The sequence below is a fragment of the Pollachius pollachius genome (assembly GCF_949987615.1).
Source record: "Pollachius pollachius genome assembly, chromosome: 1".
Classification (NCBI taxonomy): Eukaryota; Metazoa; Chordata; class Actinopteri; order Gadiformes; family Gadidae; genus Pollachius; species Pollachius pollachius.
The window spans coordinates 24,822,789-24,838,683 of NC_136934.1; the positions used below are offsets into that span (position 1 = coordinate 24,822,789).

Here is a 15,895-nt window from a genome sequence, read left to right on the forward strand (position 1 = left end):
ATTCTTATTATTATTATTATTATTATTATTATTATTATTATTATTATTATTATTATTATTATTATTATTATTATTATTATTATTATTATATTACATTGCCGTCCCACCCTCGGCCAGCGGGGGGCGCTAAAGGCGCAGACAGGCCCTGTTCAGGAAGCGCTGCGGGGGCTCATCCACGGTACAATGGCGCCTCTGGACCTGGATAAATATGCGGAGATCGCAAAGCAGTGTAAATACCTCCCAGAGAACGACCTCAAGGTACGTATTCTGGACGGGGATGTGTGTGTTGGTTTTACCAACACATGCAGACAGCTCTTTTGCTGTTGTGTAATATTAACGCAATAAGATGCAGTAGAGCTGCTGTATCCCATATCTGTACGAGTAACCAGCCCACTAACTGCGTATACATGGGAATGATGGGATGTATTGGTTATCTGTAAATATCACATCAACCTTTGATTTGTACTGGTAGCATTTGCTCTATATTAACGTTAGGCCTGCTATTGTTTAGGTTCATTACTGTCACAACTTTGGTTGTATTGTGCATGGAAAGAGTAGGGCTTACATCATTCATTATACATTTATTACAGGTTGATCATTTCAATCAATGTACAATGTCGTGTTAAGAAAGACGTCCCTGGGCATTAGTTTAGTAGACGTACATGTGCCCTGATATGAAGTGTATATGTGCATGGTCTACCACCGGCAATGTTGTAAATATGATCCATTTCCTTCAAACCACATAATGTACTAGTTTCAACAACTGGTCTTGTTCTTCTGCATGAGTCAAATACTGCAGCAGTTGAACTTCCGTGCTGCAGGCCTACGTAGGCGTACCACAACAGTACTGACACTGTCCTCAATGTTTTGCTATGTTTCCAAATCACAGAGATTATGCGACTATGTGTGTGACCTACTGCTGGAAGAATCCAACGTCCAGCCCGTGTCCACCCCCGTCACAGTATGTGGGGACATCCACGGACAGGTCAGACCACACAACCATACTCCCCAGGACCAGGATGGTTATCATTTTCACAAGATTTGCTCCATTACTCTTGGATCATTAAATATTAGTGAATACATCTTTCATACGGTTCTTGGATATGATCTCATCTTCTTCTAAGATTTGAGAAAGTATCTTAATGAACATTTCATAGTACAAATATTTTCCTATCATAAGTTAAAATAAGATCATCAATTATCCTCTAGACATCTCAAGTCTAAACTATTACCATAACCATCACAATGTTAGCATTGAAATATCATTATTTATTTGTTCATATAACCATATCTATACCTTGTTTATTCGCTTGAAAGAAACAGGATTGTAGTTTCTAATTACTTAAATTATATTGTATACTATGTCCTTTCTCTACTGATTCCTCTCTTTGCGTTTTAGTTCTATGACCTCTGTGAGCTCTTCAGAACAGGCGGTCAGGTCCCAGACACAAACTACATCTTCATGGTATGTGTTTGTTGCTACTGTAGACTCACTTCCAGCTTCCGGAAGGTTACCCTAGACCAGCAGTTAACAATACTTCTTGGCTCGTGACCCCATCTTTATGTCTGAAAATCCTGCAATCCCAATTTCTTTTTATTTTTGAATCTGCTACAAACGTTTTAACACTATCAACATCTACCATAATATCAATGTCCAAGTTAAGGTAAATACGAATCTCAACACACTTAGTGATGATTAGCAGTTCACTTAGGGTTTTGTAGTAGTTCGCTAAGTTATAAGTTGTAGTTAACTAGCTAAATAGTGAATAGTAGTTCACTAATTGATGAGTAGTAGTTCAGTAAGTGGTTAGTAGTATATCACTGATAGATCACTTTCTCCTGTCTTCAGGATGGCTGTTCTGTGTGTTAACTAGCCGTCTGCTACCTCCTCTTTCTTTAGGATGGCTGTTCTGTATGTTAACTTACCGTCTGTTACCGCCTCTGTCTTCAGGATGGCTGTTCTGTGTGTTAACCAGCCGTCCGCTACATCCTCTGTCTTCAGGGGGATTTCGTGGACCGGGGATATTACAGTCTGGAGACGTTCACATACCTGCTGGTCCTGAAAGCCAAGTGGCCGGACCGCATCACCCTACTCCGGGGGAACCACGAGAGCCGGCAGATCACACAGGTGTACGGATTCTACGGTAAAATCCTGATCCCGTCATCAAATTCCTATTCCTGACACCATTAGCCCAGATGCTAACCTGGTGGCCTCTCTCTTGGCTTGCAGATGAATGCCAAACCAAATATGGAAATGCCAACGCCTGGAGATACTGTACCAAAGTATTTGACATGTTGACAGTTGCTGCAGTAAGTAAAAAAATGCTTTAAGTTTTAAAGTTATTCCACTTTTCCTCTGACATGGTTTGACACAAAATATGTTCTCTTCGCAAAAGATGATGAATCACCAAAACTAGTACACATGGGCATTATTATCAGCATCATTAGAATTAGAAACAGAACCACTTCATTGCCAGCTTTCACTTATAAGTAATGAGCTGGGATGTTTTAGTACAGAAATACAACCCAATCACAATGATAATGATACAAATAAAGAAGTGATATCAAATATAAAATCCAAAGAACCAAATATGAACTGGTCTGAATCTGTGATATTTTTTTATTTGTCTGTCTGTCTGTCCGTCTTTCTGTCATTCTGTCTGTGTGTCTGTCAGCTGATGGATGAGCAAGTGTTGTGTGTACACGGTGGTCTATCCCCTGACATCAAAACGTTGGACCAGATCCGGACCATCGAGCGGAACCAGGAGATCCCCCACAAGGGGGCGTTCTGTGACCTGGTGTGGTCCGACCCGGAGGACGTTGACACCTGGGCCATCAGTCCAAGAGGCGCCGGCTGGCTGTTTGGGGCGAAGGTCACCAACGAGGTGTGGGGGGCAACGTATTCTCCTATATCGTACAAATGAACATGTGGGTTCAGTTTGGGTGCAGTTTTGGTGAAGATTCTCAAAAACCTTTTTAGAAATATAACATAAAATCGCGAAAGAAATATTGCTTAATTACAATTATTACTAGGACTGCGAGCGACCACACAAGGTATTCACAGCCCAAGCACCGCCTATCCCACCCATTTCAAGTGAATCACACTTTGACATCAATCCTAGACACAACCATGCTTCTATCTTTGTTTTTTTTACTCCCATTACATACACACACAAAAAGACACAGACACACACATACACACACAGTGGTTTACAGTTTTTCTCAGTCGCTTTGGTACATTTCTAAGATCAGAATTGAAATTCTCAAAACTACCTGCTCAATCTTCGCATTATTGTGAAGTATAACAAAAAATCTGTTTGTCATTTATTTGATCAAGTTGCAAATGCTTATGAACCATGAACTGGCAAGTATATATATAGCTGCAGCACAACACAATGTTACATTGTCTGATAATGGAAGGACAAGGAATTGGACGGGGCCAGAGAGAAGAAGAAGAGGAAGAGGAGTGAGGCTGCGTGAGAATGAGTATTTGTGGCCCAACAGACAGGAACGTCAGGAGGTGTAGGAAGACTGCACTGTAAATCCTACAGCTATTTCAGTAAACTGGTAGATCTTTGGTTGATCTAACACTTTTCGATATCATTTAAACTTTCTTCAGAATCACAGTTTTAGTTTCAAACCGACACACACACACATTTCCCTTCTTTAGAGAAAGTCAAGATTCACCTGGTAGCAATTTACCAATTCAGGTAAGATTTAGAAAAAAAGTCTAATGGAAATGTATAGAAATATGCTTGACATATTATGACAACTTGTTCAACCATTTTGCATGTGAAGACTTATGCAATGAACTAATGCCTAAATGTTGTGGGGGTGAGACTATTCAATAGAAAACCATTATAATACATCTTGATCAAAATGACATAAGCAATTGATAATGTAGGAAAGAGCAGAGAATCTTACATAATTATTTGCAAAGCATTTGCTACTTGTTCAAATAAATGAGAAACTGCTTTTTTGATGTGCACAAGTGACACAATGAGGTTAAGATTGAGCAGTTTTGGGAATTTTAATTCTGATCTGAGAAATGTACCAAAGCAACTGAGAAAAACTGTAATACCTATTAAGCAGATGAGAGGCGAAATGTAGGTTATTATGTGCCTACTCCATAGTTCTTAAGGAACAGGTTTGTGTCACATTCTAACAGGTCTGACTCTGTGTGTTTCCCTCCAGTCCATTCTAGGTCTGACTCTGTGTTCTTTCCCCCAGTTTGTCCACATCAACAACCTGAAGCTGATCTGCAGGGCCCACCAGCTGGTCCACGAGGGCTACAAGTTCATGTTTGACGAAAAGCTGGTGACGGTGTGGTCCGCCCCCAACTACTGCTACCGCTGTGGGAACATCGCCTCCATCATGGTGTTCAAGGACGCCAGCACCCGGGAGCCCAAGCTGTTCCGCGCCGTCCCTGATTCGGAGCGGGTCATCCCCCCTCGCACCACCACGCCCTACTTCCTCTGAAGACCCTTAATGACCCAGACCTCTGAAGACCACTTACTGACCCAGACCTCTGAAGACCCCTCGCTGACCCTGACCTATAAAGACTACTCGCTGACGCAGACCTCTAAAGACCCCTCACTGACCCAGACCTATAAAGACCCCTCACTGACCCAGACCTATAAAGACCCCTCACTGACCCAGACCTCTAGAGACCCTTCACTGACCCAGGCCTATAAAGACCCCTCAGTGACCCACACCCTATAGACCCCCCGACCCAGACCAACGGTACTGCCCTCTGTATGTAGTATCCTTGACCACCGCATCCAAGATGCATACATTTGTCTTGTATTACATACTGTAGTGTAGTATATTACATACTACAGTATATTACTGTAGTATATTCCAGTATATTACTGCAGTGTATTCAATACTGCATTTTATTAAATACTCTAGTGTATCAAATACTGTAGCATATTAAATACATAGTAAAGGTTTATAATATACTATATATTATATACTACAGTATATATCTGATACTGCAGTATATTTGATAGTAATACTACAGTATATGACACACTGTAGTATATTACATACTGCTGTATATAACCCAAATACTACAGGATATGACACACTAGTATATTCCATACTGTAGTATATTACATATTAATGCTACAGTATATTTCGTAAGTTGGATCTCTGCATTTTGTGCCAACTATGAACATCAAACTAGCACTGCAAGTATTTTTACAGTTTTTCTCATTCGCTTTGGTACATTTCTCAGATCAGAATTGAAATTCTCAAAACTACCTGTTCAATCTTCACATCATTGTGTCACTTGTGCACAACAAAAAAGCAGTTTCTCATTTCTTTGAACAAGTTGCAAATGCTTTGGTACATTCATGCAAATGATTACGTACAATTCTCTGCTCTTTCCTACATTATCAATTGCTTATGTCATGTTGATCGAAATGTATTGTAATGGGTCTCTATTGAATAGTCTCACCCCCACAACATTTAGGCATTAGTTCATTGCATACGTCTTTATATGCAAAATGGTTGAACAAGTTGTCATAATATGTCAAGCATATTTGTATACATTTCCATTCGATTTTTTTCTAAATATGTCCTGAATTCGTAAATTGCTACCAGGTGAATCTTGACTATCTCTAAAGAAGGGAAATATGTGAAGTGTTAGATCAACCAAAGATCAACCAGTTTACTGAAATAGCTCAAATGTGCATCTCATAAACCATGAACTGGCAAGTATATATATAGCTGCAGCACAACACAATGTTACATTGTCTGACAATGGAAGGACAAGGAATTGGACGGGGTCAACAGCCAGAGAGAAGAGGAAGAGGAGTGAGGCTGCGTGAGAATGAGAATTTGTGGCCCAACAGACAGGAACGTCAGGAGGTGTAGGAAGACTGCACTGTAATTCCTACAGCATTTTATGTACAGTTTACCCTAAGGAGATTGTCCAATGTTCACATTTCTAGCAATGACATGGTCTTTCAACAAATTACAGTACAAACAGTCAAAGCGTAAATGTGAATCTTGTCCAGTCTCTTGCAATCAATAGCCCACATACACTAAGTTGTAAATTACAATAATTGTCTCCAGAGTACACTGTTATATTGACAACATGACTAAGCAATTTGACTGTCTTATCCGTACACAATGACACAAGGACTTGTCATTCTGATGGCACTGACATGTTCATTGACACAGATATTTCCTTTTGAGAGATGAGCTAACGATTTTGAGCATGAGACTGGCTTTTGCAGGTAATCCTTGGTGTTCTGCTATTTGAACGAATTGTTTTTAGAAATGCATTTACTGTTTTGCAAATGTTGAGGATGATTTGAGAAATGTACCAAAGCGACTGAGAAAAACTGTAATTGTCTCCCAATCTCAATATGTTTGAGTCGTCAATGTAATTGATTGGCTCATTAAAGTGTGTCGCCAATTGCCATGGCTATGTAAATGTTACAAAGAAAATTAATTCAAAAGGAAATAAGACGACTGTTAGTATAAAATGAAACATTCTGAAGAGTGATTGATATGTGTATTAAGTCATATATAAATATAATGTTTTATTTTATTTTTTGTTATGGCAATGTATTGTTTGTAAAATAATGCTGACTGCACTGCACAAAGCCAATGAGCTTTTATTCTGATGGTCGTATTGTTTTAGCTGAATGTACCCGTCTGGTATTGTGATCTTATAAATAAACATGTCAACCAAATGTTTTCTTGCTTATGAATCTTATATATTCTTCCCTTGTTTCAGCATGTTTGATTTTGAAAATTCTAATAACCATATAACATTTTTGTGAGATAGCTAACCTTCAAATACGGAACATAGTCAAAGAGAGACTTGCAGAGAGACAGAACTGGTAGTGATAGAGAAAGAGAAAGACAGATCTGAAGGTAGTGATAGAGAAAGAGAAACTGACAGAACTGAATGTAGTGATAGAGAATGAGACAGACAGAAAGACAACTGAAGGTAGTGATAGAGAAAGAGACAGACAGAACTGAACGTAATGATAGAGAAAGAGACTTACAGAAAGACAGAAATGAAGGTAGTGATAAAGAGACACACAGATAGACAGAACTGAACGTAGTGATAGAAAAAGAGAGACAGACAGAAAAACATGACTGAAAGTAGTGAGAGAGAACTAATATATAACTAGAAAATGCTTTTCCTGCAGAAGATGCGGTGAGTGCTGTAGTGCAAAGTGAGGTTGAAAATATTTTTTTATAAAGCCACACAGATTAAGACATAAAGAACCGTTAAATGACTTAAATCAAGTGAAGGGATTTGAACTAAAGTTCAAAAGTCTAAATGGAGTAAACAATGTTAACATGCACACCATTTAAGAAAAAGTAAATGTTTGGAAACAAATAAAGTGACTGAATGAAAAGCGCAAAGCATTGCTAAAAATGCAGAAATGTAAAATGAATTGAACTGAGGAATCTGAAACGTCAAATGTATTGCCCTGCACTGTGTGTGTGTGTGTGTGTGTGTGTGTGTGTGTGTGTGTGTGTGTGTGTGTGTGTCTTTAAGAGAATAGCGAGCCGGTTCGTGATTGAAAGTAGCTCAATAGAGTGGGAAAAACCACCCAATCTGGCAACACTGCCTGAACGTCCTCCAAAAGTAACCCAATCTGGCGGGAAAAACCGCCCAATCTGGCAACACTGCTGAACGTCATTGTGCTCCAGCGTCAATTCAATTCAATTTTATTTGTATAGCCCTTAATCACCACTACAGTCTCATTTACATTTACATTTAGGGCATTTAGCAGACGCTTTTATCCAAAGCGACTTACAATAAGTGCATTTGTTACAATAAGTACATTTGTCATAAGAAGTGAAACAATATATCGCTGTCGGTACAGTAAAGATGTTCATAGAACCAAGTGCAAGTATTACAATCGCTAGGCTAACCCATTCCCCGTGTAAAGCAGCGATAGCAGCTACTGTAGATGCTACACAATTAAGTACCTTGAATAAGTGCAATGTACAAGTGCCAGGCCGTACAACATTCAATGGTGGCTGTGCATTGGTTTCTATGCAGAGTCGAGATGAACTCTGAACAGGTGAGTTTTGAGTCTTTTGCGGAAGCTGGTGAGCGACTCTGTGGTCCTGACATCGGAAGGGAGCTCGTTCCACCACTGAGGTCCCAAAACAGAGAATAGTTGTGACTTCGCTGATCGACCTTTGCTTACTCTTAGCGATGGCGGTACCAGACGTCCAGCTGAGGTAGTTGAGCGGAGGGATTGAGCTGGGGTGTGCGGCTTTACTAATGCTTGGAGGTAGGCAGGGGCAGTTCCATCGACTGCCTTGTATGCCAGTACCATCATCTTGAATCTGATGCGAGCTATTACAGGGAGCCAGTGGAGGTCTCGGAAGAGGGGGGTTACATGTGAGAACTTTGGTAGGTTGAACACGAGGCACGCTGCCGCATTCTGGATGCGCTGCAAGGGTTTAATCGCAGAGGCAGGGAGTCCAGCCAGGAGCGAGTTGCAGTAGTCGAGGTGGGAGATGACCAGTGATTGGACTAGAAGCTGAGCTGCTTCCCTTGTGAGGAAGGGACGGATCCTGCGGATGTTGTAAAGTGCAAATCTGCAGGATCGGGCCACCGCAGTGATGTTTCCGGTGCAGCATAACTGATTGTCCAACACTACACCAAGGTTTTTGGCAGTTGGAGAAGGAGATACAGTGATGTTCTCAACAGTGACCAGTAAGTCCATGTGTGGGCAATCTTTCCCTGGTATTAGGAGGAGCTCAGTCTTGTTGAGGTTAAGCCTCAGGTGATGGGCAGTTGTCCAGGTGCTGACTTCTGCCAGACATTCAGATATGCGTGTTGCAATCAGGGCTTTGTCAGATGAGGGAAAGGAGAGAAATAGCTGAGTGTCGTCAGCATAGCAGTGATAGGAAAAGCCGTGGGATGTAATTACAGAGCCCAGAGATCTGGCGTAGAGGGAGAACAGAAGAGGCCCCAGTACCGAGCCTTGAGGGACACCTGTATCAAGCGTGCAAGGTTTGGACAAGGAGCCATTCCATGTTACCTGATAAGTGCGATTCATCAGGTAGGACGTGAACCAGGAAAGGGCAGATTCAGCTATGCCAAGCTCGGCGAGAGTGGCGAGGAGGATCTGGTGGTTCACAGTGTCAAATGCTGCAGACAAGTCAAGGAGAATGAGAACCGATGAGAGGGACGAGGCTCTGGCCGCCCGGAGGGCCTCAGTCACCGCGAGGAGAGCCGTCTCAGTGGAGTGTGCTTTTTTGAAGCCTGACTGGTGAGGGTCAAGCAGGTTGCTAGATGAGAGATAGGAGGACAGTTGGTTAGCGACGGCACGTTCCAATGTTTTAGAGCGGAATGAAAGAAGAGATACCGGTCTGTAATTCTGGATGTCAGTGGTATCAAGCGTTGGTTTTTTGAGGAGAGGCTTTATTCTGGCAGTCTTGAAAGACGTTGGAACAATGCCAGAAGTGAGGGAGGAGTTAATAAGTGCGGTTAGAAATGGCAGGATGTCGTTTGACACAGCCTGGGGGAGGGAGGAAGGGATAGTGTCAAGGGGGCAGGTGGTGGCATGGTTAGATTTTATAATTCTGTTGACCTTGTCTGAGGTGAGAGGGATGAATTGGGTAAAGACAGAGGTGGGGGTCGGGGGAGGGAGGATGGTGGCAGTGATAAAAGAGGAGCTAATGTCCTTTACTTTCTGGGTAAAGTAGGTAACAAAGTCATCAGCAGTGAGGCAGGAAGGAGGAGGAGGGGAGGGAGGGTTGAGGAGGGAAGAGAACAAGGAAAACAGTTTCCTGGGGTTTGAGGCGGAGGAGTTAATTTTGGTCCGGTAGAAGGCAGATTTGGCTGTTGACACAGTGGAGGTGAAACCTGAGAGAAGAAGGAGATAGTGAGATAGATCATTAGGACAGTCTGATTTCTTCCATTTCCTCTCAGCTGCCCGGAACTCTGCTCTATGGGTCCGCAGAGATTCAGACAGCCAAGGAGGGGGGGGGGGGGGGGTGAAGATCGTGCCGGTCTGGAGTGGAAGGGACAGAGGGAGTCCAAAGAGGAGGAGAGGGAGGATAGCAGAGTGTCAGAGGATTCCTCTGTGGATAGTTGAGAGAATTGTTCAATAGAAGGTAGTGAAGACAGAACAGTTGAGGCAAACGTAGAGGGAGAGAGAGTTTTGAGGTTGCGGCGGGTGGTGACAATGTGGGGACTAGAAAGGAGGGGGGAGAGGACTTTAAAGGGAGAGAAAAAGCAACAAAATGATGGTCAGACACGGGGAGTGGGGTAACAGAGAGAGCAGAGGTGCCACAGGACCTTGTGAATATCAGGTCAAGCTGGTTCCCTGCCCTGTGTGTGGGAGGAGAAGGGGATAGTGTTAAGTCAAAGGTGGCAAAAAAGTTGGTTAATTCAGGTGAGTGCAACTTCTCTGGCAGGATGTTAAAGTCGCCAAGTATAACGAGTGGTGTGCCATTTTCAGGAAAGCAGCTGAGAAGGGCATCCATTTCGTCATAGAAGTCACGAAGGGGACCAGGGGGATGGTAGATTACCACAATGAAGAGATTAATAGGAAGGGTGACAGTGACAGTGTGGAGTTCAAATGCAGATCTGGCCAAGTGTTCTAGTGGAAGGACCTGATAGGTCCACATCGGAGAGATGAGGAGTCCGGTCCCTCCTCCTCGCCCCGAAGGTCTAGGGGTTTTGAGAGAAAGAGTAAACATTGGAAAGGGCAGCAGGAGTGGCAGAGTTCTCTGGAGTGATCCAGGTCTCTGTCAGGGCCAGGAAATGGAGGGTATTGAGGGACGTGTAGGCCGAAATAGAGTCTGCCTTTTTGACCGCTGACTGGCAATTCCAGAGTCCTCCCATCACTTAAAGGTCAGTGATGGCGAGGGTGGGTAAATGGCATAGATTGGATGGGTTGCGACGCCAAGCAGAGGATCTATTGCGGCGTTGTCTACGAGTAGAGATTCTAACGATAATTGAAGTACGACACATAGCTACTATACCGTGGCCTCTAAGGTCTTCCTCGAGGGACTCCCACAGAGAGACTCCCATGGTCTTTGTTTCCCGAGTCTTGACTCCCACAGAGAGACTCCCTTGGTCTTTGTTTCCCGGGTCTTGACTCCCACAGAGAGACTCCCTTGGTCTTTGTTTCCCGGGTCTTCGTTTGCTGGGTCCTGACGCTACTAACACTTAGCCTTTAAATGCACATGGTAGCTCAGGCAGCCTTAGCTCCGCCCAGTCAATCAAGCCTATTGTTCACACCTTGTGACCGAAACTACACTCAACGACCTTACTATCAACAACAACACTGCAAAAACCAACACTGCAGGTACTAGTGTTAAAGTTAGTACAACCAATTGCAATGCCAAACACTATAATTCTTAGCTTCAAGACTCACCACAGCTAGATATGAGATGACCTTCTTAAAGACAAAATGTAATGTAACAATGTAATGTAGCCCTTGTCTCAAAGGGCTTAACAGGCCAAATATTTATGACACCCCCCTTTACCCAAGCCCCCACAAGGGCAAGAAAAAACTCCCTTGAAATTAGTAAGGAGGAAATCTTGAGAAGAAACGCATAGTCGGGGATCCCTTCTTCCAGGCATGGTCAGGAGTGCAATGGGTGCCATAATTGACATATAGGTAAATACATGCACAGCATGTTAAAATGGTGATGTGGTGCTGGCCGGTTGACCATGAGGAGAGTCCATGCATCCAGTCCAGTCACTGCAACACGCTAGAACAGACAGAATAGTGAATTAGAACGGAAAAGTACATAGTGGGAATGTATACTGTATTAACAAAAGCACAAACAAACAGAGTGGTCTTCACTTCGCACCTGTCATTTTCACACTCCTATGTTCCAAATGCAAGATCGTAGAGGTGCGTTTTGAGCTTTCTTTTGAATAGCTCCACAGAGTCAGCTTCCCTGATCACTTGTGGCAGCCTATTCCATAGGAAGGGGGCTCGATAAGCATACGCTCTCTGTCCAACCGATTTCTTTTTAACCTTCGGCAGTGAAAGAAGGCCAGCTCCCGAAGACCGGAGGGACTGAGAAGGACTATAAGGAATGATCAGGTCCTTCAAGTAGGATGGAGAAAATCCATGCAAGGCTTTATAGGTTAGCAGTAGCACCTTAAAGTCTGATCTGAAAGTTATTGGTAGCCAGTGCAGAGAGGCGAGAATAGGTGTGATATGATCAAACCTTCTCGTTCTGGTCAGCAGTCTAGCTGCAGCATTCTGTACAAGTTGTAGACTTTTTGTGGTAGATTTTGGTAGTCCCGAGAACAGTGCATTGCAATAATCCAGTCTTGATGAAACAAATGCATGAATCAGTGTCTCTGCATCCGCTGCAGATAACATTGGTCTGATTCTTGCAATGTTTCTCAGATGAAAAAACGCTATTCTAGCTATACTTCTAACATGTTGGTTAAAGCACAGTTGAGGGTCGAACAGGACACCAAGATTTTTGACAGATGCACTCTGTGGGATGGCGAGGCCATCTAACCACAGTGAGACATCCTCAAACTGTCTCCGGTCCTGCTTCGAGCCGATAATTATCAGCTCTATCTTCCCAGTGTTAAGCTGTAGGAAGTTTTGTGACATCCAGCCCTTCACCGCAGCCAGACAGGACTCAACCCTCTGGATCTGGGCCGAGTCCCCTGAATCTAAAGGAATGAAGAGCTGGGTGTCTTCCGCGTAGCAGTGGAAACTAATTCCGAAGCTGCGGATAACGTCGCCCAAGGGAAGCATGTAGATTGCAAAAAGTAATGGACCAAGGACCGACCCTTGTGGTACACCAAAGCGTAGTTTGCAGTGTTTTGATTCTGAACCCTCATGGAGCACGAATTGGGTTCTATCTGTGAGGTACGATCCAAGTCAACCAAGAGCCGTAGCCCCGAAACCAACATAGTGCTCATGACGGTGAAGAAGAGTGCTATGGTCGATCGTGTCGAACGCAGCACTCAGGTCCAGCAGCACAAGCATTGAGCTTGTATTTTTACCCAAGGCAAGAAGGATGTCATTTACAACTCTTGTAACAGCAGTTTCAGTTGAGTGGAAATTCCTGAACCCCGACTGGAAAGGTTCGAAGAGATTGTTCCTCATCAGATAATCAACGATTTGCTTTGCTAAAATCCTTTCCTGTACCTTGGACAGGAAGGGCAGGTTCGATATAGGCCGATAGTTACTGATTAATTCAGGGTCTAGGCCACGCTTTTTGAGTAGCGGTTTTATCCCCACAGCCTTGAAATTGGAGGCAACAATTCCTGTTGAAAGCGAGAGATTCATAAGCGAGAGGATTGCAGGAATAAAAGTGTGTAGATTTGTTAAATGGTTTGAACGATGACAAATGGTTGAAAATCGATTGAGTTACGTCTTAAACAGTTGAAGTACCAGAGGGAAAATGTGGAAAAAGCTGAATAGTTTAATAAGTTGAAAGAGTTGAAAAACACTGAATAATAGCTGTTAGGGGACGTGCGACGTCTGGCCTGCAGGGGGTGTATGGACAGGTTGGGAGCGCACAGGATTGGCCGAGGGGATTGGACCTGGTGGTGAGAAGGTGTCTGCACTCAGGTCAATCAGGGAGGCTGTACTTATGTGCCTGCTTTCTGTTGTAGTAGGAGAAGGAAAACCCGGAGCACGGACCCCCGAGATCCCGCACGAGGGAAACCCACACGAGTCCCGAGAGAGAGAGAAATTGTCTAACCCTTTTTCGTTACCGTTACGAGTTTTTGTGTTCTCGTTTTAAAAAAAAGAGAACCTCCCGCTGAGGGACAGCACCCCTGCCTGCTCGCCTTTGTGTATTTGTGGACCCGTTACAATAGCCATTATTGAAGAATGCACGTGTGTGTACTGGGATCACTTTATCCAGGACGGCAACTCCGGTCAGAGAGTGGAAGCATACACAGGGAACAGTTTTTGTTGTTTATATATCTTGAATAGGCGAATGACATCAACGATGGCTTCAATGAATAATCAGATGAATGAAGGAATGAATGAATAAATGTACGAATGGTTTTCTGTAAGACAGAATAAGAAATAGACAAATAATTATAACAAGATTTACATACTAAAACACCGGGCTTCAGTACTATATATAATAATAACTGGCATAAATAGCTTCAACATACACACGTTAACACAGTGCAATATAACAGCCGACAACGGCGCGGCAGAGTGACGTACACATATGCAATGTCTACACGAGGTGCAGGCTTATACACTAGCTGCCCGATTAATGAGTGAATCAACTAACACAATAGCAGAAACCAGCTCTAACACACAAATCACGGCTACTATATGGAACAGAATTGCGGACTGCATATAACATTTATCCTGCATAAATATACATAAATATACGTTGTTCAGTATTAACTCACTCTTCACGAACGCATTCTCTGTCGTTGCGTGTTATGCAATCGAGGCGCAACGAACTCTGACGTAATCCCGTGCACCTAGTAAAACTCTAGGACCCTACGGCACTACCTGGGCTGTCCCGAGTGCCTGAATAGAAATAACAATAAACATTATATAAATATGCAATACGATATAATAAACTAACAGGGAATTTACAACTGCCATCATATCGTTAAAGAGCTGAACGTTTTAATATTTGAATGGTTTCTGTAGCTGAAAGTATGGCAGAGGAGTTGAAGACCAAAAAGCGGTAGCAAGAATAAAAACAAGAACTAGAAATTGTATTTCCTGCAGAAAACGCTTGTGAATGCTGATGGCTGAATGAAAAGCACAAAGCATTGCTGAAAAGGAAGAAATGTAAAATGAATTGAACTGAAGAATCTGAAAGTAGTACCTGAAGTAGTAGTAGTAGTAGCAGCTGAAGTAGTAGTAGCTGAAGTAGTAGTAGTAGTAGCTGAAGTAGTAGTAGTAGTAGTAGCTGAAGTAGAACATGAAGTAGTAGTAGTAGCTGAAGTAGTAGAAGATGAAGTAGCTGGTAGTAGCTGAAGTAGTAGTAGTAGTAGCTGAAGTAGTAGGTAGTAGCGGAATAGTAGTAGTAGCTGAAGTAGTAGTAGTAGCTGAAGTAGTAGTAGTAGCTGAAGTAGTAGTAGTATCGGAAGTAGTAGGTAGTAGCTGAAGTACTAGTAGCTGAAGTAGTAGTAGTAGCTGAAGTAGTAGGTAGTAGCTAAGGTAGTAGTAGAAGCTGGAGTAGTAGTAGAAGTAGCTAAGGGTAGTAGGTAGTAGCTGAAGAAGAAGTAGTAGTTGAAGTATAAGTAGTAGTAACTGAAGTAGTAGTAGAAGTAGCTGTAGAGGTTGTAGTAGCTGAAGTAGCAGGTAGTAGCTGAAGTAGTAGTAGTAGCTGAAGTAGTAGTAGTAGTAGCTGAAGTAGTAGTAGTAGTAGCTGAAGTAGTAGTAGTGGCTGAAGTAGTAGTAGCTGAAGTAGTAGTAGCTGTAGTAGTAGTAGTAGTAGCTGAATAAGTAGTAGTAGTAGCTGAAGTAGTAGGTAGTAGCTGAAGTAGTAGATAGTAGCTGAAGTTGTAGTAGTAGCTGAAGTAGTAGTAGTAGCGGAAGTAGTAGTACTAGTAGCTGAAGTAGTAGTAGGTAGTAGCTGAAGTAGTAGTAGTAGCTGAAGTACTAGTAGTAGCTGAAGTAGTAGTAGCTGTAGTAGTAGTAGCTGAATAACTAGTAGTAGTAGCTGAATAAGTAGTAGTAGTAGCTGAAGTAGTAGGTAGTTGCTGAAGTTGTAGTAGTAGCTGAAGTAGTAGCTGAAGTAGTAGTAGTAGTAGCTAAAGTATTAGTAGTTATTGTAGTAGTTGTATTGGTAGGAGAAGTAGTAATGGTAGTAGTAGTATTGGTAGGAGTAGTAATGGTAGTAGTAGTAGTATTGGTAGGAGTAGGAGTAGTAGTAGTAATGGCAGTAGTAGTGGTAGGAGTAGTAGTAGTAGGCAGTACAATTG

The 15,895-nt window shown here is 42.7% G+C and overlaps 1 protein-coding gene across 1 annotated transcript; it reads left to right on the forward strand.

Moving 5' to 3' along the window:
- The first annotated feature begins 156 nt into the window (after nucleotides 1–156).
- On the forward strand, nucleotides 157–6,701 carry LOC307074590 (serine/threonine-protein phosphatase 6 catalytic subunit-like). Its single transcript, XM_079734801.1, has 7 exons — nucleotides 157–258; nucleotides 890–985; nucleotides 1,400–1,465; nucleotides 2,003–2,144; nucleotides 2,231–2,310; nucleotides 2,676–2,885; nucleotides 4,231–6,701. Exons 1-7 carry the CDS (start codon nucleotides 184–186, stop codon nucleotides 4,477–4,479), a joined length of 918 nt encoding a protein of 305 aa, XP_079590927.1. The 5' UTR covers nucleotides 157–183; the 3' UTR covers nucleotides 4,480–6,701.
- Nucleotides 6,702–15,895: the final 9,194 nt, after the last annotated feature.

Excerpts from the sequence above, each read along its gene's own strand:
- LOC307074590 (XM_079734801.1), top strand. The coding sequence starts at position 184 with ATGGCGCCTCTGGACCTGGATAAATATGCGGAGATCGCAAAGCAGTGT. Across the intron at positions 1,466-2,002 it reads ACACAAACTACATCTTCATG|GGGGATTTCGTGGACCGGGG; the intron begins GTATGTGTTTGT and ends CTCTGTCTTCAG. Across the intron at positions 2,311-2,675 it reads ACATGTTGACAGTTGCTGCA|CTGATGGATGAGCAAGTGTT; the intron begins GTAAGTAAAAAA and ends TGTGTCTGTCAG.